The 22,693-nt window shown below is 47.0% G+C and overlaps 1 protein-coding gene across 7 annotated transcripts in view; it reads right to left on the bottom strand.

Moving 5' to 3' along the window:
• The window catches only part of SPEN (spen family transcriptional repressor), a 56,268-nt gene that overhangs the window by 13,346 nt on the left and 20,229 nt on the right, over positions 1-22,693 (bottom strand). For 5 of the 7 annotated variants that reach the window (XM_052692025.1, XM_052692026.1, XM_052692027.1 and 2 more), the window contains exons 4-10: positions 10,078-10,238; positions 8,146-8,346; positions 7,178-7,329; positions 4,785-4,910; positions 4,103-4,216; positions 2,842-2,955; positions 1,148-1,248 (exon numbers count right to left, since the gene is read on the bottom strand). In XM_052692025.1, the coding sequence (XP_052547985.1) occupies positions 1,148-1,248; positions 2,842-2,955; positions 4,103-4,216; positions 4,785-4,910; positions 7,178-7,329; positions 8,146-8,346; positions 10,078-10,238 (969 nt within the window). The remainder of the gene's footprint in view (positions 1-1,147; positions 1,249-2,841; positions 2,956-4,102; positions 4,217-4,784; positions 4,911-7,177; positions 7,330-8,145; positions 8,347-10,077; positions 10,239-22,693) is intronic. The other 2 variants (XM_052692028.1, XM_052692029.1) reach the window with 1 other exon arrangement.

Below are 22,693 nucleotides of genomic sequence, written 5' to 3'. Positions count from 1 at the left end.
TTCTTGCTGGCACATCACAACATCTGGCAAAGACCAGAGAATGAATGTAACTTATTTCCATTGTGCAAATCCTGATTGCCAATTTCTAAACTCTCTCCACTTTTACATCTGGCAATTTTGGACGCATGTTAGCCCAATCTATTTTGCTGTCAAAAAAAATAAACACTAGATTTATGTAGCAGACAGGTACAATCAAAGCCCAAATCACACTGAGCTTATTCATAGGTAGAATCCCAACAACGTAGCCAGCATCTGAAGGTAACAAAAATGCACACCCACAAAACCAAAACGTTCTGTTTTTCAGCCTTCACTGCTGTCACTAGTAATAAAAACACTGATGTTCCATTCAGTCACCATAGGGGGAAGAAAGAACAAAAGGAGAGTGCTTCTGTGCAAGGCTGCTTTCAGCCAGGGCATACAAATAAAAATGGCTGTTTTGAGGCAGCACAGGATTTTGCAAACTGCACAAAATGGTCAGAAACCAACATGACAGATGCTGTAGATGGACATCAACACAGAATACACTTTTCAGATGAAAAAAAAAGCATCCTTGCTCATTTTTATAGTTTCATCGAGTTAATGAACTCTTGACAAGGGGTAGATAGAAGACAAGTTATCTTTGCTCAAGAGATGAGCAGCAGAAGCTGATCAGACTATATGCAAACAACTGTTATAACCTAATTACACCTGAGGGTTCAGGCATCACAGATAAACCAGTCTCTGTATTCTTAGGAAACAACGAATGACTCATAACTGCGTCCTGGTGACCCGTCACCACAACCTGAATACTAAATATACATGCAGATAGCTGAAGCCTCCACCTTACATACGAGTTTTAGTAGCTGTCTACACTGCAGATGTGTGATATCCTGTCTACTTTAATGCACAGCTTGAGCTCAGCCACCAAAATTTGCTGGGGATTTTTTGTGTGCGTGGGTTTTTTTCTGAGGGGGGAGGTTTTTATGTTTTAAAGTTGAGAAGGTAGAAGATGATAAAAATATGCTAAAATGTTTTAAATGAAACTTTAAAAGGATAAAATTGGTAAGAACAAAACCCAGCGTTTAAAACTTGGCCTGAAGAAAGTTTAATTGCACTGAATATGATACCGAAGAAGTAAGAAACAAGAATAATTGCATTAGACACTTGCCTTCTTTCTGCCAGCATTTCATAGAAGTCTCTGATATCTTGACCTGTTTTCTCCATGGAATGATAAAACGCCAACTGACTTTCTCGATTTGCAAAATCCACCTGAAAAATACAAGGTTAATCACAGTCAGTACGACAAACCATCCATTTTAACATGCCTTCAAGTCTGCTGGGGAATCTGAGCATGGGAGCTGAACTGAAAATGGGGATTATCCTATGTAACAATAAAAAAGCCAAGCGTTCCTTGGGACTGGCCGACCTCACACATCCCCAGGAGAAGAAGACCTCTCTCTCTCAACCCAGTGTTGCTGTGTGGATCTGTGTGACCACTTCTTGCTGGGGTTTTAGGTGCAAGACCAGAAGCACATGAGAAGCTTCTGTTCAGTAACCCAGCAAGAAAAACACGTTATTCTCGTGGTATTGATGCTTCCAATGCTGCAGCTCCATTTAAAATTCCCAAGTGCCTTACATCTCCACATGGTCAGTATTATTCTTCTCAGACTCCACATTATTTGCCTGGGTTTATACACCAAGGCAACAGTGGGGATGGGAAAGGCACCAAAAATCACTCCCTATTCTAGCTGCAATCTTGAGATTGTCTGTTTTCTAGCTAAGCATGTGAATATTAAGACGCCAATGGCATAACTGATGCCAAAAATTAATGATTAAAATGGATTTAATGAATTGTATATCACATTAATGAAATTATTATTTTTTTTAGAACAATCTTGAGGGTTTGTTTTTTTCCTAAATCGGCCTAGACTTTGTATAACCACACCAGTGGAGCAGATATACAGATACTAAGGGCATTGCTTACTCCAGGGTCGCTAAGGAGCAAGACCCACAGACCCATGATAGGAAACTTGTGAATGGTCGTGCATTTTATTCTGTATGAAGGCTGCTTATATTCAACTGCCACACTTAGAAACGGAAGTATATCCAACTCCTAAGGAACGAAGGGGTCCAAGGGTATGAAGCTGCTAGGTTAACGTACCGGATGAGAGACCATGCTTGAAATCATCACCCACTCTTTAGGAGAGAAGAAAGGAGGAGGAAGAAGGTGATTCAGAGGGTGGCTAACACCTCACGTCCCATTTAGTGGCACTGATGGGACACTGAGAACAGGTTTTACCATATTCACCCAAATCCAAGATGGCTCTGCAGATGCTAAGTGCTGCTCCAGGAAAAAAGTACTCTCCATCCATTCTTTTTTAGAGGAGTTTTGAGAAGAGGAGCTCCTCTGTCAAGAGGAGCAGATGGCAGGTTTGGCCAGGCTTCCTCAAGGAGCAGGCTGTGACACCGGGCCGGGGCACTGACACGCAGCAGCCACACGGCAGCGCTCTGTCACCCCGTGCAGCTGCAGCCCCCAGCTCGGACTTTTCTAACATTAAAGCAAATCTCGCCTTGGATTCGGGTCAATAAGGCAGTAACACGGACACCAACACTCAGGAGCTTAGAGAGACAAGTTCAGCAAAACAAACGGCAGGACACTGGAAAAGGCTCTGCAGGTAACAGGTTGAGATACCCTAACAGCTCGATAAGCCGAGTGCGAAAAATAGTTTCAGCCTTAGGGAAATGGGACATGCTTGTCCCACTGAGAGTCCTTCTGACTGGCAGTCTGCAAATGCCAGTGTTCAGGGGTAAGGCCTACACACAATTTGTTTCTGGTTTTGTTTTGGAGGTCATTCTGCACACCTTAATTTTATTCCCACCGATTTTCCTCCCCTTGGTCTCTTTTACAGCTGCTTGTGCATATTCAATCTCATTGTAGAGAACCAGGGCCATGCCTTTTAAGCGGTCAAACACCACCTGTAAAAAACAAAAAAACAAAACAAAAACCAAATAAGAGCCTCATCCACAGGACTTAGCGTCAGTCCCAACAAAATCCTGAGTCATGAGGATACCAGTAAGAAAATGATTTTTAGCAAAGTAAATTTCCATTCTTTTCTGATGAGGCATATTGTAATGAAGAGACAATAAAAGCACACGGGACTGCTTTGAATTGTGGATCTTGTGGCTTGAGGTATATTATGCCTTTATTTTGTTTTTCTGTATTTTACTTTATTTTTTTTTTTCTTTGGTGACTGAGTTTTGTACTTTCACTTGGTTTACTTTGAGTTTTTCAAAAAATTTCCAATATGTCTTAGGGGGGAAAAAAGGTAAAGGGAACATTTAATTTAACACAAAATGGAAACAGTTTTTGTTATGATCATCTGCAGTACCCTCAGTTGCTAAACACCCAGTTTCCAAATATCAGCTTCCTTCAGCAACACAGACTTATTATTCAAGCAACAACAACTACAATAAAGAATGTCAAAGCTGCAACACAAATCCACAGAGTTCCTTAAGGAGGCAAGACCCCGACATCCTGAGAAGCTGTAGCTGCACAGCTTCACTTTAAGCACATCGATGTCCAACAGAAGGACAGGGACAACTCAGTGCTTAAGGTGAAGCACGTGCACAGATCTCGCTCACGGAGGGGCTGGTGATGTGCCACTGCTGCAGGACATGCTCCACAGTCACTGCCCTTCTTCTTCTCCTTCACGTGTGACTGTCCTAACTGCATTTAAGAAGTCATTTTTTGCTCTAATGAAAAAACGCAGTCGTGTCTATTTATGTCATTAGCATGCATAAGTGTAACTACTTGCTTAGGTTGCTATTCCTACAGTGTGAGCAGCCTAAAGAAGTTTTGTTGGGGTGAGGCTGTTCTGCACAAGAGCTACACACGGGTTCCAATACTCGTTATCTCGGCTCACTCCAAACTCCAGCAGCAACTGCTCTATGGATCAGATGGACGAGATGCAAAGCTAGAAGAGCCCTGTCAGCCAAATTACACCCCAGAGAGAATTTCTCTATCGGAGCCATAAAGCCCTGGACAGCCGGGGTTGAAAGGACAGGATGTGAAGAAAGGAAGACAGTAACAACTTCAAACCATACACCAAAGCCTCCCACCTACCTTCACCACAGGCCCGTATCGGCAGAAATGTCGAGTTAAATACTGATCCGTAACGTTTGTAGAAAGACCATCTAACCACACGCAGTTTGTTGGCATGCTCTTCCCAAAACCCAGCTGAACACAAAAGGGCAAAACGTCCATCAGTACAATTCACAAGCATTAAACTCACCGAACAGAGCACGCCTAATTAAGAGTCGTTTGAAAAAAGCCAGGCGTTCCTACGGGTTCTCTAAAATTAGCATCTTGCACAGGTGCAAGCAAGACAAAAAAATCAAACAGCAATTAATGAAAATAATTCTGCATGCTTAAACAAATACAGTGTTTGACAACATTTGTTTCTTGTGCAATCTGAATGCTTCTGGAAGGTGACAGATTGATGGCTCTGGGGACTCACAGCCTCCGTTTATCGTCAGTACCAGGGCAGCTCCCCAGCCCTGCCTTCAAGGGGCAGAACAAAGAATGGCAGTCTCCAGCTCTGCTCCATGCTGGGCCTTCTTGCTCAGGCAGCCAGCAAAAATGATGGTTAACCCCAGTACAGGTGGTGAAAACACTGCGCCCTAATCTGGTCTAGGCATTAAAAAAAATTCTCACTTGCATGGCCTAAGCTGATCCAAAATATCCTGAGATGCTGCAAACCAAAGTAACCAGGAGAAGGATACCATCCATGGGAAGATTTCTTTACCTTGAGCCTGTTGTTGCCAAGATATTCCCCATCCATCTTCTTAATTGCTTTACAAACACTTGCAATATCACAGTATTGCAGGAATGCATACTGAGGAACACCGTTCACTTTCTTAATGTCAATGTCCTGGGGAGAAAAAGGAAATGACAATCAGCAACAGGCTGAAAAGGATATTCAACAATGTAACTAATGGATCTAAATGGACTTCTGATGCTCACAATCACTGTTTAATTAATGCTTTTTCAGAGAGGATTTAAACATTAGTAGACAGTTGAAAACTTTGCTGTTCTGCTGTATCTCATTCACTGGTAATACCAAATCCTTACACAGGAAGAGCTCTTTATAATGCAGATTCAGAATTCAACCCCACAGAAGCCAGCCTGACCTGATCAACAAACAGCAGCTTTGCTTTGCTAATATTATGTCAAGAAGAGATAACACCAAGAATTGTCTCAATTTCTGCTTGCAAAGGCTTGAGAGAAAACAGCCTGCTCCGATCCCCATTTCTGAGCCAAAAGCCACACAGGGTTTCTCATCCAAACAAACCTGATCCATCCTGTTCCTAGAGGCAGAGAGGGATGCTGGACACATCTCCTGAACCAGACTGGCACTGATGTGACACAGACAAAAAGGACCCCAAATTTCTATCACTGCTGATATTTAACCTTAAGCCACCATGAGCCCATTCAAAAGCACATGCAGGCACAAGAAAGCAATGAAAGTCTAATTAAGGCTCATTTTAACTGATTTAAAAATAAAAGCAGCAAGCTTACAGCTGACATTTGGTTAACATTCAAGCTCGGCGCTCATACCAGCAAATGTACCAAAAGCCTCTGAACAAACTCATGATGTTATGATTCATTCCAAGCTGAAAATAGAAGGTGGAGTGCTGGGGTTTATTTGTTTAAATCGCAGAAGCTTCCTTTGTGTACTGCTTGCCAGTGCTACAGCACCAGTCTAAGCACAAACGTTCCAACAGTCAGGACAGACTGATTTCGTGCTTAATAAATTCAGAGGCAAGGCAGCAGTCTGACATGGTGTCACCTAAGAAATCTTTAGCTGGGAAAACAGAAGTGAACAGAGATTTACACAACTATTGGAATTCTATAGCCTTGACCTAATGATTTAAGTGGAATGCTAATTGAGGACTACATTTCCAAGCCTCTGAAGCAGCTATATATAACTACTGCGTGTAACTATTGCAACTGTGGCAAATTATACCTGACCACTCACTCTGGGCAAGCAATTTCTTCTGGCAGGCAAATAAAAAACCATCATTTTGCTCATTATCCACTGGAAAGATTATGAAGCTGGTCCCTTTCACACCTGAGCTTGTAAGTTCTCATGGAAATTCAGCAAGGCGGCACTGCTGCTGAGTTCTGACCAATTAATAATGCTGACAATACAGCACCGTTTCATAGAAAATCCAATTTACAGGACAGTGCAGTATTACTGATAAGCATCTTTATCGGGACAGCTCAGCTGGTACAACACTGCAGAAGGGTGGAAGCCACAGGCACTGTGTGAATTCATAAATCAGCAGGGATTTCAAGATGCACGAGAGCTGCCAGCCATAACAACACGTGCATTTTGTGTCTGTCCACAACGCACACAGCAGCACGCTGTCCCTTCCTTTCACTGACACCTCAATAGCTACAGCAGCATTCCAGAGCAGAACAGATAGTGCAGCCACAGCCTCCAAAGAATGGTGCAGTGAGCACACGGAATAAACTGTAAGCGCAGAAGCTCAGATTCAACTAATTCTGTTCACTGTGATTTTCTGGCAAATCTCTCATAAATGCAGTACTGATACGACTTGGTAGCATGAGGAGAGGAGAGGGGAATGATTGCTGCTTTACCTCATGCAGATCAGCCTGCTCAGCCAAAAACCCAAATCCCACATGTGTCATCACTACCCCATCTGTTCAGTGCCTCCTCTGCCCTATTGTCAGGGAACAGACTGCCATAGCTGATGGCTACTGCCACATGCAGCAGCTCAACACTTTGTTTCAGACATGAATAGGAAACGCAGACTTCACAGAGTGGTAGTGATTAAATACGAGGGCAGCACTAGGAGTATTTAAATCCCAACTATTCAGCTCTGCTCTTCTGCAAATATTCTGGGCTGGCAGCAGGTACGTTTCTTACCAACGCTCCCCCGACTGTTTGTACTACTAAATTATCTCTGCAACACACATGTGCTAAGATTCCACTCAAAACGCAAAGAAAAGCTTTCAGGTATATTTCAGCAAGATGAATGATTCAGATTATTATAGAAAGACTGAATTATCTGCTATCAGCAGCACGATGTTCCACCACTCACAGCATTTTATAGGTCTGTACAGAAAGAATGGGCAATAATGCCCTACAGAGCAGAACAAGAATCCACGTACCACTATGCCACCAAAGCGCTGAAAGATGTTGCGGAGGTCATGATAGGTGGTTGTCTTCTCCAGGTTGCCAATGAAGAGAGTTCTTGTTGCTTTTGGGTGAAACTCATCTATCCTTTCATCCAAAGGACGAAATTCATTCTCACTTTCTGTTTCTAGAAGCAGAAGAGTGAGAAATTTTTAACACATCAGAGTGTTTTTCATGTGGGTTTTTCACGCTGATTTGTTTGTGCAAGTCTACTTCCTGACAAGCAGATACGATCTGAATGAGACCAACCAATGTCTTAAACAAAAATACAGCTTGTGAACTGCCCTCTTCATGTGCAATTCAAAGCATCACACCACTGGGTGAGCACTGTGGAATGGGAGCATCCTCAGATGGAAAAGCGCTCCATTCTGGATCTGCTTCCCTAGAAACTTCACTCTTTTACAGATATCAATGTCTGTCAAGAATTTCAATGAGGTTTCATCACACTTGGGGAACAGCATATGGAAAAAGTTGATTTTCACAAGTTTATTTTTAAACAAACAATTGAAGTACAGTGTGAAATCGACGTGCTCAATGCCACAGCTTTCACTGATTAGTCATTCACACTACGCTGCCTGAGCCGTTATTAGCTGTTTTAATTAAAAGCTGAAAAAAGGTGGCTGTGGGGACTCTGCTCTATGCTTACACCACACTACTGGCTCCTGCTCCGCTGAGGTATGGGAGATCTGATTGCTCCTCCCAGCAGCAGCAGATCCCACTGTTTGAGAGGATGGCAGCTTTCCTTCTCTGAGGTTTAAGACTGGAATTCTCTCCCTGTTTGACCTACACTATCCACTCTCCTAGCTCTGGAATTTATTCTGGCCCATTTCCCAGCTTCTTAAAACTACATTTCATCAGGAAGGCAGTTTTAAAGTTGCTTATTTCTACAGTGCCTCAGCAGTGACTCTGCCCAGGGCAGCAACATGTTGGGCACAGGTCTCACCTGGTCCTATCCAAGCTGTCACTTCAATCTGCATGCCAAAGAAAAGCTTTCCTTTGGAGGCATTCAGTGCTTTTTCCTGGTCCTCCTGCTGTCGGAAGAACACCAGTCCATACCGTTCCTCAGAGGCCCCATGAATCTGCACCGACGTCACCTTCCCATACTTCTTGAATTCATGGAAAAGTCCATCTTTAAGGCTTGTATCTAAACCAACAAACGTGCGTCAGTAGCGTGAACACACATCTTGTAACAACTTGGGAGAACGTTCAGAAATCTAATACTCTTTCTGAAACATGACTCAGCACTCAGTGCAATAGAAAACCCCTAAGTTCTTGTATTACACAAACAAGGAGCTGAGGCACGGTGAGAACTGACAGCCAAAGCTGCCCACCAGTTCTAAGCGGAACACTGGAGATGCTTCAAATTTAACCCTGCAAATCCATTTCTAAGCACCAGCTCCAGTAGCTGTGGTGATGGGACATGCTGGGCTTCTCACAGATGGTCACTAATGAAGCAGTTTTCCCACCATTGCACCACAGCTGAGACAGAAGCTGTTGAGAGAACCCCGTCTGCAGGGGCAGCACACAGCTGCCTTGTGGAAGGCACCACCCTGCTGTCCCTTACAGCCCTGTCTCCTTCAGCACAAACATCTCTGCTCCTACAGGAGGCTTTGGGCCACAGAGGATGTTCCCTCAGCACTCTGCCCTCCTCCCCTGGGCAGCATCTATTTTCTGCTTTGGGGAACAAACCTCATATGCTGCCACTTCATAACATCTATGGCACTAGAAGCCTGATCAAAGCTGTCCTTGCAGGTGATCTTTCTACCCGTTCCTATCCAGTCTTTGTTACAATGCCATTTGAAGAACTTCCTTCCATCCTCCTTGCACACAGCAATAAGCTGCAGGGCATTTTTAAGACCTGCAGCCAAACCTAGAATGCATTTTTCTTCCTGAGGTGAAAAAAATGCACACCTCTGACAAAACCACAGCCCTGTACCCAATGTCAGTTTGGATGTCCAAAGCATGGAAGTACTTCTCTCCCAACAAAACGCCTTCAGAAACTGTTAAGCAACACTTGAAGTGTTCTTTAACTGCATCAGAATGAAACTGTGCTGAGGCAGACAGCAAATGGAATAAAACTGTGGAAATTTCTGTCTCAACAGCTTCAGTTTGGCAATGCTGAAAGAATCTGAGGGGAAAGCACTGCTCAATTTTTATCATAACCACAGCTTTCTTTCATGGATGCAAAACATTAAATTCCTGGCCCAAGTTACGAAAGCCACAGCAGGACTGCTCCTTTGGCTGAAGAAGCACAGAATGGCTGGGTTGAAAAGGAGCACAGTGCTCATCCAGTTCCAACCCCTGCTGTGTGCAGGTCACCAACCAGCAGCCCAGGCTGCCCAGAGCCACATCCAGCCTGGCCTTGAATGCCTGCAGGGCTGGGGCATCCACAGCCTCCTTGGGCAGCCTATGCCAGCGCATCACCACTCTCTGGGTGAAAAACTTCCTCCTCATATCCAACCTAAAGCTCCCCTGTCTCAGTTTAAAACCATTCCCCCTTGTCCCATCACCATCCACCCTTGTACTTGGAATTTATACAGGAGAGAGGCCTAATGTACATAAATCCCTCACATTTCCATCTCTAGCAGAGTAACAATGAAATCTCTTCAGTGTAGCACCACGACTTACTGCTTTTCATACGTCATCTGCAAACTGTGTTGCACTGTGACAGCAGCATATGAACCAAGTATGAACCAAGTTTCATGCAAGCTGGTTCATCAAATGACACATTTTCCCATTCAACAGTGAAATTCAAAAAGATATTTAACACCAAGAATACAGAATAAAAATTACTGAACCAGTCAATAATCCACGCTCAGTTCTTTTTTTCCCTTTTTCTGGAACACCGAAGAAACACTCCTGCACGTGACCGTACCTGTTGAGCGCACTGGAAGATTTTGGACCTTGATCCCAAAACTTTTCCTGGGTTCATCTTTCTCCAGAGATGGAAGCAGCTGGGATGCAGGCGCGGGGACTGCTGTGGACTGCACTGAGCGCGCCGGCGACTCGTCACTCGAACTGCTGCTGGAGTCACTGCTGCAAAAGGCACCAGGGGAACGGTCAGAAGGACAACGGGGATGGAATCAGAAAGCAAACCTTGCCTGAGCTGTGGTGGGTTTCTGGTTAGCTCTCAGAGCTGTCTTTGCTCTTGGAGCACGCTGCGGTCAGCGGCAGCACACAGCTGTTTGTCGTGCTGACATCAAACCATGGGGACAGGGCTCTCCTGATGCCTTCTTATCTTCCTCACCTGGGGCAGAAGAGCTGCTCCCAGCACACGTGGGAGCTCAGAGATGCTCCACAACCACCCTACAGAACCCTCAGAGGTGAAGGCCAAGGAAATGGAATATGGGTAAAACATCAGATGGATCCCGTTGTGCTCCAGGACAACAGGGGAGACGGAATGACAGAGCTTATCAGCTGGGGCGCAGCATGCGAAGGACGGCAAAACACACAGGGCGCATCGCAGAATCCCCCACAGCACAACAAGAAATGCACTGCCACGCTGATGGGCAGCCCCTTCATGTCTCCCAAGGCCCCACACCTCCCAGGGATGGATCCCAGAACCACAGGACATCCCGAGCTGCAAAGGACCCACAGGTATCACCTCTGCAGAGAATACGAAATGTAGAGAATAATGTGACTGCGACCTGCCCAGTGGGGACACGTCAGCATCTTCAGTGGCTGGTTTCTTCCCGGAGGCACAAGGGCTTCTAACACTGCTAAAAATAATTGTGTCTGACATCACCCTGGAGAGGCTCCGTTACACAAGCGACTTTCTAAAAAATTCCGCTGGAATTTCAATTCAGTGAGCAGGGAGGAGGATCTGCCACGCACAGAAATAACAGCCACGCTTTGAAGTTCACCGCTTTTCACATTTCTCTCTGTATCGTGTTAGAAATGAGAAACAAGCTCATCTTTTTTGTATCTGACATTATTCCACAGGTTTCCTGCATTCCCTCTTCACATTAAACCAGCTGACTTCATGTCGTAATCACAGCATGGCCTGGGCTGAAAAGGAGCACAGTGCTCATCCAGTTCCAACCCCTGCTGTGTGCAGGTCACCAACCAGCAGCCCAGGCTGCCCAGAGCCACATCCAGCCTGGCCTCAAATGCCTGCAGGGATGGGGCATCCACAGCCTCCTTCAACCTGTTCCAGTGCATTTTCTCTTCCTCTTTTCCCAGGGAAATGGTTTTGTGTTCCTGACCATTTTAACCATCTGACGCGGACATCTCTCCCACCACGCTCTGCACTTCTGTGGCTGCGCACTTTGTTTCTCTGTCTGCACGGAGCAAAAGGGGCAGCAGGGACCTTTTGAAAACACAACAACCACCAGAGGATGAAGGGGGAGAGTCTGAAAATAATTTCCAAACTGAGAGCAGCCCCACGTGCTGTGCCATACCCCAGGGAAGTGAAAATAGACATCAGGGCTGCAGCGAGACTCTGCCCCTTTGCACGTCTTTGCTCGGTACCACCAGCCAAACATTTCAGATATCCGTCTTTGCTGAGAGATTGTATCTCTGAAGTCAGTGGTAGAGCTGGATTTCTATCGGAGCGGTGCTTTAAAATGGGAACGGGATATTTTTAGCTGAACAAGCTGTTAGAATGGCAGCAATCCTCCGCGGGTAACGCGGTGAGACAGCAGAGCAGCAGAGCACAGCCCCAAACACTGCGCTGAATGGGATGAATCACACAGCACAGCTCTGGCTTTTAGCAAGGGGCTCTGGGCAAGGGGGAACGCGCTGCTAACTCCTACTGCGTGCATGGAGCTTTGGGGATCTGTGTCCCAAAGCAAATGGAGGCCTCGAGGCGTTCCAGGAAAAAATCATGCTTTCTCTATTCAGTTTTCAGGGAGGAAAAAAAACGGCAGCAGGAACAATTCCCCTTTCTTTCAGTAGGAGCTCGTCCCTTTTCCAACTGAAGAAACATGGATCTAATCATTCAAGAGCTTAAGCCAAAGGTTTTCTGCTGCGTGAATGGGAGATTGATGGAAGAGTTAATTACAGCTGCTGTGTCATGAAGTTACAGCCGCAGCAGAATCAAAACAAGCATGTGACAGTGAGCTATAGGAAGTCTCAGCCGGAACAACAGAACGCTTTCACACAAAGCTAAAACATGGATGCTGCATGCAGATACGGTCCCAGAATACTGCTAATATGGCTGCTTTTTTCCTTGTATTTGGAAAATAACCACCCTTAGCCGGGATCGTCCCGAAGAACAGCTTAGTGCCTGCCCTCGGCTGTTCCCTGCCTGGCACGCAGCCTCCTCCCAGCACAGGGAAACCTGCTCCTCAACGTCCATGTAAACTCAGCCGAGCAGAATGCCAGCACAACTAATCTCCTGAGCTGTCACAACACACACGTCTCACATAGAGGCAGCCTGCGCTGGGAATTTGCTTTTTTAAACATCTCAGGCTTACAGCTTCATTTGCCTTTTAGGAGGTTTGCTTGTGACGTACGCTCATTTGGGGAGAGGCAGCTTTCAGACGCTTGCTCATCGAGCTCAGATCTGCACAGAGCTTTGCACCGAGTTCTGCTGCAGCTTTTATCCTGGCCTCACACAAAACAGGGCTTTGATTTTTCTGTTAGCAAAACCGGATGGAAATGGGGGCTGTAAGGAGATGGCTCTTTAAGGAGGCAGACCTGGAGCCTTCTTCTCCCACACGGTCTCTGCTACTAGCATAATTTATGAGCCCTTTTAAAACATTAATCCAATTGTCTGCAGGGTTTTACAAGCACTCAGGATGCCTGTGCTCTTACTCACAGTATTTATCTCTGCATCTGTTTTCTAATAATCACGATAAACCTAACAGCAACCCAGTGCTCTGCCTGTGTCCATGCAGGCACAGTCCCCACCGTGCACAGAACAGAGCTCTGGGGTTCAGACCACAAAAGTGAGCCTGAGCACGCCTGGTTCTCAGCACACAGATGTTGCTTTTCTCATCTGTAACTGCAAAGATGACGCTCCAGATCCTGGCACACGCAGCACACCTCTCCCTCCCACTGAAATACACCTCGTTTTCAACTAATTGCGTTTTGCAGTTGTAAAGAATGATGAAGTTATGTGCTATTTATGTATGATAAATGAAAGCTCCCAAGCGAAGCACACAAAGGCAGCCGCTCTCTTTGTTCCCAGCACAGCGGAGATAAAAGCGGGCTCCGAGGCAGCCCATGTGAAAGGATCCCTGCTGCTGAGCTGAATCAAGGGATCCCACAGCCCGATTTACCCTCCTGCAGTTCTAAAATGTGGGACGGCTGTCATTTCTGAGCACTGATTTGAGAAGTGTGAGTCAGCTGTAGTGCAGCGAGCAGGAAGCAGGGAGGCCTGGGTGCAAAATAAAGCAGAAGCGTTCATGTGTGCAGCAGGCAGCTGAACGTCGGCTTTGGGGACAAAAGGCAACAACAAAGGCAGCCCTCGTGGCCAGGGGGAGTTAGAAGGCAAGATGCCTAAAATTGTTTGAGGGGGAAACGCATGCAAAATTTCAGCGGGAAAAGGTAAAAATCAGGTGGTTTTTTTTAACAGTTTCCTTCAAAAAAAGGTGTAAGCGGAACTGGAAAACGATGCAGGGCTCTTTTAGAGAACTATTCAAAGCCACTTTTCTGTTTCTGCCAGGATGAGGCAGAACCAGGAGCCCTGCCTGGGTCAGCCACGATTCAACACCCTGCCAAAATCACCTCCCAGCAGCAATCATCTGCTGAGGACAGGGAGCCCTGCCCCACCAGCAGGCTGCTCACAGCCCACGGCAGCAGCACAGCCCAGGAAATTCACATTTAACACGGAGCAATCTCTGAATGGAAATAGCAGGAACTCTTTTTTCTCATCCCTCCCTCTTCAGATCCCACCTCTGCCACAGGAGATGATCTGCAAGCAGAGAGCAAGGCCTGCACAGCGCCGCGTGCTGATCCGGAAGACACAAATCCTCGTGGTGTTTTTTTATTGTCTATGGGCTCCAGACACAAGATGAGATTTCTTGGGCGTAACGATGTCAGCTCTGGGAAAACAGCAGCAGAGGAATGGCCAACAGACCCTGAGTGCAAGAATCATCGTTTGGAAAAGCAGTTCTGGAGACCTGGTTATTGGTGGCCAGCACTTCTGCAAAAGCTATCATGGTCACCATGAGGCAACGTGTCACATTCGGACTATGCAGCAAAGGAGCTCGCCCTTGGAAATGCCTTATTTTCTGAGACAGGTTTATTTTAAGCTGCTATTTCTGCCTTAAAGCACTGCACCAAACTAAAAATGTGTTTCACCAGGGTTCCTTTCATCCTCAACACGTGCTGAAGTCCCAAACCACCCCAAAGGACACACGTTATCAACAGCAACTAATGGCCTCCAACAAAACTCAAAGTCCCTTGCCTTTGTAAATAAGTTGGAACAAGCAGATTACTCAGAATTACTCAGACTTTGTCTTCCTTTGTGTCAGAGTGCTCAGAACACTTTTGCTAAAGCTAAATTCCACCTGAAAATCTTTTCTAATTGAACATTCTCAGCACATGGAGCTCCAGCAGCAAACTGGGAGCAAGGTCACCAACAACCAACCCTCTGAAATCAAGCCAAGGCAGATCTGCACTCTTTGAGCATCCTCCCAGGGAACAGAGCACCCATCAGAGCCTGCCCCATAGCAAAGCTCAGGCACCACTTAGAGGATCCACACGGCTGTCCTGCTGCATTTATGGGCCTCCACGGGAACCCAGAGCTCTGAGCATCCCTTCCTCACAGCTGGTGCACGTTCTTCAAGCTCTGACCCGCAGCCCTTCAGGTTGTTTGGTGCACACGGTGCATCCCGTGTGACACGAGGCCGTGTCAGCATGCGTGCACAACAACACCATTTCTCACCTTTGTGGAAATGAATAGAGGCGTGGGGCTTTCCCCTGCTACAGGGAGTTACTGAGCCTGACTAAAAGGCATCAGAGAAGCGAGTCAGACATCCCCAGTTTGTTTGTGTTGAGTTAACAAGCCATTGCCGTGCTCTGCAGACTGCAGGCCTGCAGCTGGGCGGGCTCAGCCCACACACACATACCACAGCGAGCCCAAACCCTCCTTTTCCATTTCATAACAACCTTTTCCATTTTAATATCAACACATGAGCTGCCTGGCATGTGAGGGTGGAGAAAGCCGGGGCAGAGCTACACCAAACAGTGCCTCTGTGTCATTACTGTGTGCCTGCAGCCTGCCTCATGGTACCTCCAGCCTGTGCTGGGAGGCAGTCATTGCACCACACTCCTGGCATCGTGTCAAGCCGCTGAAAACTTGCCACCCAGGGAACTTTGGTCTGTGCATGTCACCCTCAGAAGTATTTAACAACACACCGCCATGAGAAAACAATCTACCCAGAGAGAGAAAAAAAAAAGACCTGCTACATTGTAAGCAGAAAACAGTTGTGAAAAATCAGAGCTCAGCAGATATCGAAGTATTTACTGCTCCAAGAAAGGTCATTACAAACTGCAGACAAATGAAACCAGGACGACCTCTTTTAATCAACTTTTTCTGCCTTACCACGCCCAGAAAGGAGACTTAAGCAATCTCCTGCTGGGCTGGAATCCTACACTGAAAGAAGTAAAATGATGTTTAAAGGCCATGGGAAAGTAGCACAGCCACGACAACCCTGGATGTGTTAGCCAGCCAACTCACACAGGCTGTTGGAAGGGCTTTTTCAGCCTTGGACCGGTACATTTTTAAGGTACGGTTCCTGTGTTTTTAACCCAAATCAAGTGTCTGGTCATTAAGGTTACAACACCATTTCCAGGACGGGCCATATTTACTCTGCATTAATCCACGTCTGGCTGAGAACGGTGCCCAGCACCAGCACCACTCCCTGACCTCATCCCCCTGTCCTCAGGCTCGGCTGTCGGGGTGAACTTTGTCCGAGCAAGAAGCAAACAGCTAACCTGGAAAACACACAGTGGTTACGGGCCCAGCAGCAGCTCGCCGCGGCCAGGAGCTGCAGCCCTGTGCTGGGACGGGGCCACCTGGAGGTGCTGCCCACCCACCTGCTGCACACAGGTCCCCTGGGGACAACGCACGGCGCCGGTGCCAAAACAAAAGTCCTGAGAGGCAGAGGAAAGGCGAAACACTGCATGCCCTGAGCTGGGGAGGCTGAAGCCAGAGAGGCCTCGAGGGTGAAGTGCAGAACGGCTCCGCGCCGACACGTTCCCACGATTCAGCTTCCACCAGTGTGAACCAGAGCAGCTTTCCCTTCCAGATCTGGGAACATCCCCGTGCTGCTGCGTGCTGCCTGTGATCACAGCTGCTTTTACAGACGTCAGCGGGGCAGGGCTCGCTGCTGCAGCTTGCACAGTCTGCAGGAAAAATCTCTTCTCAACCTTCTGGCCAGAATTACCGTCAGGCTGTTAAAGTAAACAACTTTTGCCAGCTATCTACAGACGATCTAAATGAATATGTTGCAACCCCACCTGGGAGAGAATGAAATGAGCTAGGTACAGCCTCACAGCCCTGCGCTGCAGGTGGAAAAACAAGGGAAGCGGAGGGCTTTGCCCAAGGTTGTGCAGTGCTCGCCCAGGCAGCAGGCTGAGGCTCAAGGCAGGCCAGAGCTTTCCAACACACTGAGAAAGAGACACGGAAGGTGGCTTCCTGAGCCACGGCTGCAATGCTTTTGGGAAGGCTCCTACCAAGGACTTTGAGAGAAACCTACCCTGAATACAACCAGGGCATCAAAGTGCCATTCCAAGCACAACCACGGTCCCCATTCATCTGCTGGGATTTGGGGCTGTCTGGGAGTCGCGCACCCTCTCTTATCAACAAACAGAATTGTTCTGTCATGGGAGCTGCAGCGAAAGCTGAGCCAAGACACACAGCTGATAAACACTGCTGCTACAGTAAAACTGGGAGCGTGCAGAGCTTAATATAGAAATTCCATTTCTGACGGGTAAAGCTGTGCAAGTTTGGTCCTTCTAAAAATGGCCACTATTGTCCCAGGGGTGAAAATGGACAAAGCAACGTTATTGCTCAATCAGAAATAAGGATGTGTACTAAGGGTGGTTTGGAAACAAGTTCTATTGCCCGACACCTCATCCAGCTTGTTAAAGAAATGCCAACTACATCAAAGGCTGACTGGTCTCCCAGGCTTCTTTATTTTACACCAACCACAGCAGCTGGAGCAGAGGGTGAGTGCTGTCCTCCTGCACAGGGCTACTGCAAAAGGAAGGCCTGGGAAAACCATGTTGCTCCTGTGATTGCAGGAGGTGCACGACAGAAAAGGGAAGACGTGTGATGAGTTGTATGCTGAGGATTAATTTGTCGTTTGAAAATGCAAAGAACAGATGGATCTCTTGGCTAGGACTATAATTGGAAATGACTTCACTTGCTGCCCACGTGCAAATAAAAATAAAACTAAAAGTAGAACTTTCAGTGAAATTTCTCATGAATAGAAAACACTTAAGCCGCAAATGTTAAAATAAAACAGTTTCTGGAACAGGTGAAGTGCTGCAGTGTAGTATCATATCATAGGAAAAAACGTGTCTATCTGCTAAGCAACCATACAGAGTTCTGCCAGACTTCAACATGCACAAAGGCAGCGTCACATGACGGAGCAGCCCCTGAGTTCCTCTCTGAGACAACATCTGACAGTCCCCTACTGCAAACGCTGTCAGCAGTATTTGCTGTGATGCAGTGATTAAACATCAGTGTGGCTGGGAGCCCAGGACACACACAGCACTGCTCTGCGACCATCTATTAGGAAGCAATCCCGCTCCTCTTCCCCAAAAAGCCCAGCAGTGCCATCCCCCCAACCAGGCCGTGAAGTGAGGGAGGGTGAAGACTTTGATACTTGTGGGAAAAATGCAAAAGTGTAGAAAAATGCAAATGAAAAACATCACCCACGTGAACACCCTCAGTCCAAGGAATTCCCACACAGGCTGGCTGGCCCCACTGCTCACCGGGCAGCAGGAGTTAAGCCTCCCATCCACAGCAAGCCACACAACGCTCATTAAACTTCTTCCTTTCCTTTGCACGTGGTTTGAAAAAGTCAAGGGAAATATTAATATTAAAAAGCAAACTCGACAAAAACGACATCTGAGATCAGCGTGAGATAGCATCTGTGTTCCTGTGACCACGACACGAGCCGCTCCTCACCTCCCTCCTCAGAGCAAACACAGCAACGCGCCAGAGCCCAGCAGCGCAGGGCACCTCCTGCTCTCCAGCTGAGCTGAACGCCGCCCGCACGCCTCGGGAAAGTGAGGGGGGACAGAAAAGAGGTACAAACCTGACAGCTTCCTTTCTTTGCCTATTCATCCTTCACAATCCAGACAACAGGACACGCCAGGCGGTAAACAAACATGTCAGGGAGGGGCTAAGTTCCAAGCAGCTGGGTGAGCCTGCCATAATTTAAGGGTTTGAGGTCTTGCAGCACTCTTACCAAACCAGGTGTCAGATGATACAAGGAGGTCAGAGCTGGAGCAGCCACAACAAGCAGGGCACTCTGCAGCTCCCCACGGCCAGGTGATACAGGGCTGCTGGGGCTGGGAATCGACAGGCAGAGAACAAAGCTGCTCTTTCACACGTTATCGCAGGGTGGGCCAGCAACGCCTCTGACTTTTGTACTCTCAAATGGAAGTGTGATGATAAATCATGTGAACGTCCTCTGGATGGCGTGGGTTTGTGCCTCAACTACTGGCTCCTGAAGCGTTCCATGACTTTTTATTAATTTTGCCCAGGTACAAAAACAGTGAAGGTTTCTGGGCGCTGGGAAAATACAAAGCAGCTGGGGAAGAAACAAGACAGACCTGAAAACCACTTCCCTCTCAGACAGGATCCTCCAGAAGGTGCTCTCACTGCAATCCTCCATTTTTAAGCATCTCCTAGCTAAAATAATCACCAGGAGCTACAAAAAGCAACTGTGCACTGAGCTAAGGACATTTTTCAGAGAGCTACTTGGAAGGCTCCACATTTCACTCCTGCAACCAGGAGCACTTGTGCTCGCAGGCAGACAGGCTGCTTGTTTCTAAATCCAGCACATAGCAGGAAAGAAAAAATAGGTCTCCCTGCTTTTATCACCAGAATCTCACACGAAGGAAGGATGCTCGGAGAAGCCTGATTTCTCCACGCCAGACACATTAGAAGGGTTAGTTTTGTTCTCCTAGCAGTTGAGCATTTAATAAATGCTAACATAAGGTTCTGCTTTTTATTAACACGCTATCTATGCAGTGTGTTTCCTTACTCTTCCCTTTACAAACTCACCTTCTGCTTCCCTTTAAACAAAACATGCAGTCATGCCTTTGGCATTTCAGAAATTATGACTACATCCTGGCCCACGCAAACTGCTTCCCCTTCACGCAGCCCTCCCTTCTCCCTCCCACTGTGATTTGCCACTCGTAACCACGCCGCGTTCTCTTCTGCAAACTGCATTCCTGGCTGACTGGAAGGATCTCAGAGGCAGATCTAATCGCTCGTTAAGAAGCTTTCGTGCTTAAAACCCTGATGCCATCATTAGTGGTTTCGGCAGCAGCGAAGTCACAGGCAGACTATGGCTGATGCGTGGAAGTTGAGGGTAAGCCTGAGTGCATCAGTTACATGGCTAATTCAGTGGCTAAAGATTAAGGGAGGATATTCAATCTTTTTCCAGTAAGGTTTATTTGCCATTAATCCTCACCTGGGTCACCTCAGTTTGAACACGGCATAAACAACTTAGGTTGTTTTTAAGGTTAATGCCTGGGTCTCTCAAACAGAGCCACGTCCCTTCAGTTCTTTAAGGAAGGCAGCACAGTGCCTGCACTTGTGCCCCTGGTACAGCCAAAAACGCTCTCCTTGGGGAAAAAAATACATCACTGTATTTGCAAACTCGCCTTTTAAGACGTGAAGTGACTCTGTGTCTGTGCCTTAATGGCCACACGTATGACTGAACACAGACGCTGGCTGGAGCTCTCCTTTGATCATCATAATGACCAGCATTTCTTCAGGAAGCATTTAATACAACCTTCCTTCTTTACATTCATTCCTCCACGTGAATATTCATTAGAAATTATTAAGCTGCTCATTATTCCAGAGGTCTTTATGATGGGAATCCCCTCCCCTACCTTTTGGTGCCTGCCATGCCACGGCTCCACGGCGGAGCACACGGCAGGTGCTGCAGTGCCTCTCATCCCTTCCACTGCCCCTCACATCCCAGGCCTATTTCCCTCCAAGACAGCAGGACTCGGACCCCCAGCTCTGCACAGCCATCACTCTTGGTGTTTACTGCTTTGTCTTTTTTTTAGCTTTTGATTTCCTCTGATTCTCCAGAGCACAGCAGCAAAAGGAGGCGGCTTTCTCCATGCCTTAGCCTCACTGCTGAGAAGGAAGACGGGCCGCTTCAACTTCCCTGACCTCAGCTAATTCTTTCCTTCCCTCAGCCTACTCGAGATGATTAAGCAAAACACTTGGAAGGAAATCAAAGACTTAAAAACGCACTGAGAAGTGACCGTTTTGCTCAGGCACGGCCCCATCCACCAGCACAAGGCAGCCAGCCCTTCCCTGGGCTGCAGAGGAAATCTGCGCTGCTGCAGTGTGCGTGGGATCGAGGAACTGCAGCGTGGAACTGACAGGGATGGAGCTGCCATGACAACAGCACGGTTTCTGTGCCATGTGGGGTCTCCCAAAAAGCAGGGAAGAAAAATTTGGCCTTGCAGACACCTCCAAGCCTTCCTGCTGGGAGCAGGCTGAGGGTCAGGCGCACCCGAAGGCTGGAGTTCTGCTGCCAACATCCTTGACCTCACAATCATTAAGCAAAGGCTGAGCTGATTGCAAGCTGCCCTCACAGCATTACAAATAAAACTGCACAGGCATGTTCCTTTCCAAAGGGAACCTCGGGCTGCTGAGTGCAAACTTGAAGGCACGATCGCACACGTCCACGTGCTGGAAATCCCGCACGGCTGCTTATCTTCTAAACGACTCCTTTGCAGTTCCCATTACAAATCCCCTACACGCATTTCAAGTATCTAAACCTTGACGAAAGAAAAGCTTTGTTCCTTTTCTTTTTTTTGAACAATCTGCAGAGCATCTTCCCTCCCATTATGGCCCAGGAAAACCATCTCTGTGCCATGGAAACTGTATTTACTCCACACACCCCTCAGGAAACCACACCACAAGGAATGCAGCCATGCCTTCTCCCTTGCTGCCCTTTTGCTCCTCCTTCCCAGCCCAAAGGAGTGGTGCTGGCACACACAATTCCCATGCTGTTTAACACCTGCACTGCTCACAGCCCCACTGTTTGACCACAGTGCTTTTGGGGCGTGGGTGAGCGACCCACCCGTGTGTGCAAACAGGGTGACAAACTGCTCTCCAACACAAACAATCACAGCAGCTCCGCGTCAGAACGGAGCGGAGCAGAATCGAATCGCATCCCATCCTGCTGCCTGCCATGCTCAGGGCTAACTGGAAGCTGAACACACAATTCAAGGCGTTCTCCATTCCCTCTCTGGCACGGGGAACCCACAGCCCTGCTCAGAACCTGTTCTGTGGCTTCATCACCATCACAGCGAAGGCATTTCTCCCAGTGCCCAGTGATTCCAAACAGTGAGGACCTGAATATTCTCAGCATGACAGAACGGACCGTTTCCACCTCACCAGGCACTCACGTATTTATGCTGCCAAGCTCAGTGTGTGCTGAGAACATGGAAGCCCCACTTCATGACTTCAAGGCCAGGTGGGACTTTGCTTTACAAGGTAAATGCACGGTTAATTGCTTATCTATCTAGCCTCATGCTTACAGACACGTAAAACTCCTTTCTGATCCTTCAACATGAAAACTACCTCCAAGATTCTATCACTTGTTCCACTGAATTTGAATTTATAGAAAGACCAAAAAAACAGTTTGTTTCCCTTTCCTTCCAGAGCATCACCTCATCTTCCATTGCCAGAACTACAGACTGTCAAGAAAATGAAATGCCCAAAGAGCAGACAGCACTTATCTCCTGATTAAATCTGCAAACCTTGTTCCAGTGGGATAAGATCTAAAACTCACACTGTATTTCCCCCAGCCTCAACATCCTAACAGCGGTGTTTTATAGATATTACAAGTTCCTTGGACTCCATTCTATCCTCACTGCGAGCAAAGGAGCACCAGAAGAGAGGATTTTTCCTGCTTGTGTTTTTTCTTTTTTTAAACCTTTAATGTAACCAGGACTTTTTCAGTTCATCTCTCAATTGTTGAGACCTCTGAAGTCTGAAGGACCTGGATTTCTGCGTCCAGGAGGAGAAAACAGCATGCAAGAGAACTCACTTCTTCTCACACCGCCCATCTAACCCTTCTGGTCCAAGCAAGACAGACTTCATGAGAATACTACTAGTGAATTACCACTGGTAAAATTCAATTCAAGGTAACAACCAAACACTAAATATTTACACTACATGTATTTACTTATTACATATTTCAGGTTTTTTAAAAAGAACTGGGATGCAAAGGAAATGTTTCCAACTCCGGAAAGCCTTCACCAAATAACACGGAACAACCACAGCTACAGCAGCAACTTCTTCCACACTCAGGGTGGATTTGCTCTCA

This window comes from Tympanuchus pallidicinctus, unplaced genomic scaffold (assembly GCF_026119805.1).
Source record: "Tympanuchus pallidicinctus isolate F22 unplaced genomic scaffold, pur_lepc_1.0 scaffold29, whole genome shotgun sequence".
In the NCBI taxonomy this organism is placed as follows: Eukaryota; Metazoa; Chordata; class Aves; order Galliformes; family Phasianidae; genus Tympanuchus; species Tympanuchus pallidicinctus.
This window is presented reverse-complemented; position numbering and strand designations above follow the sequence as displayed.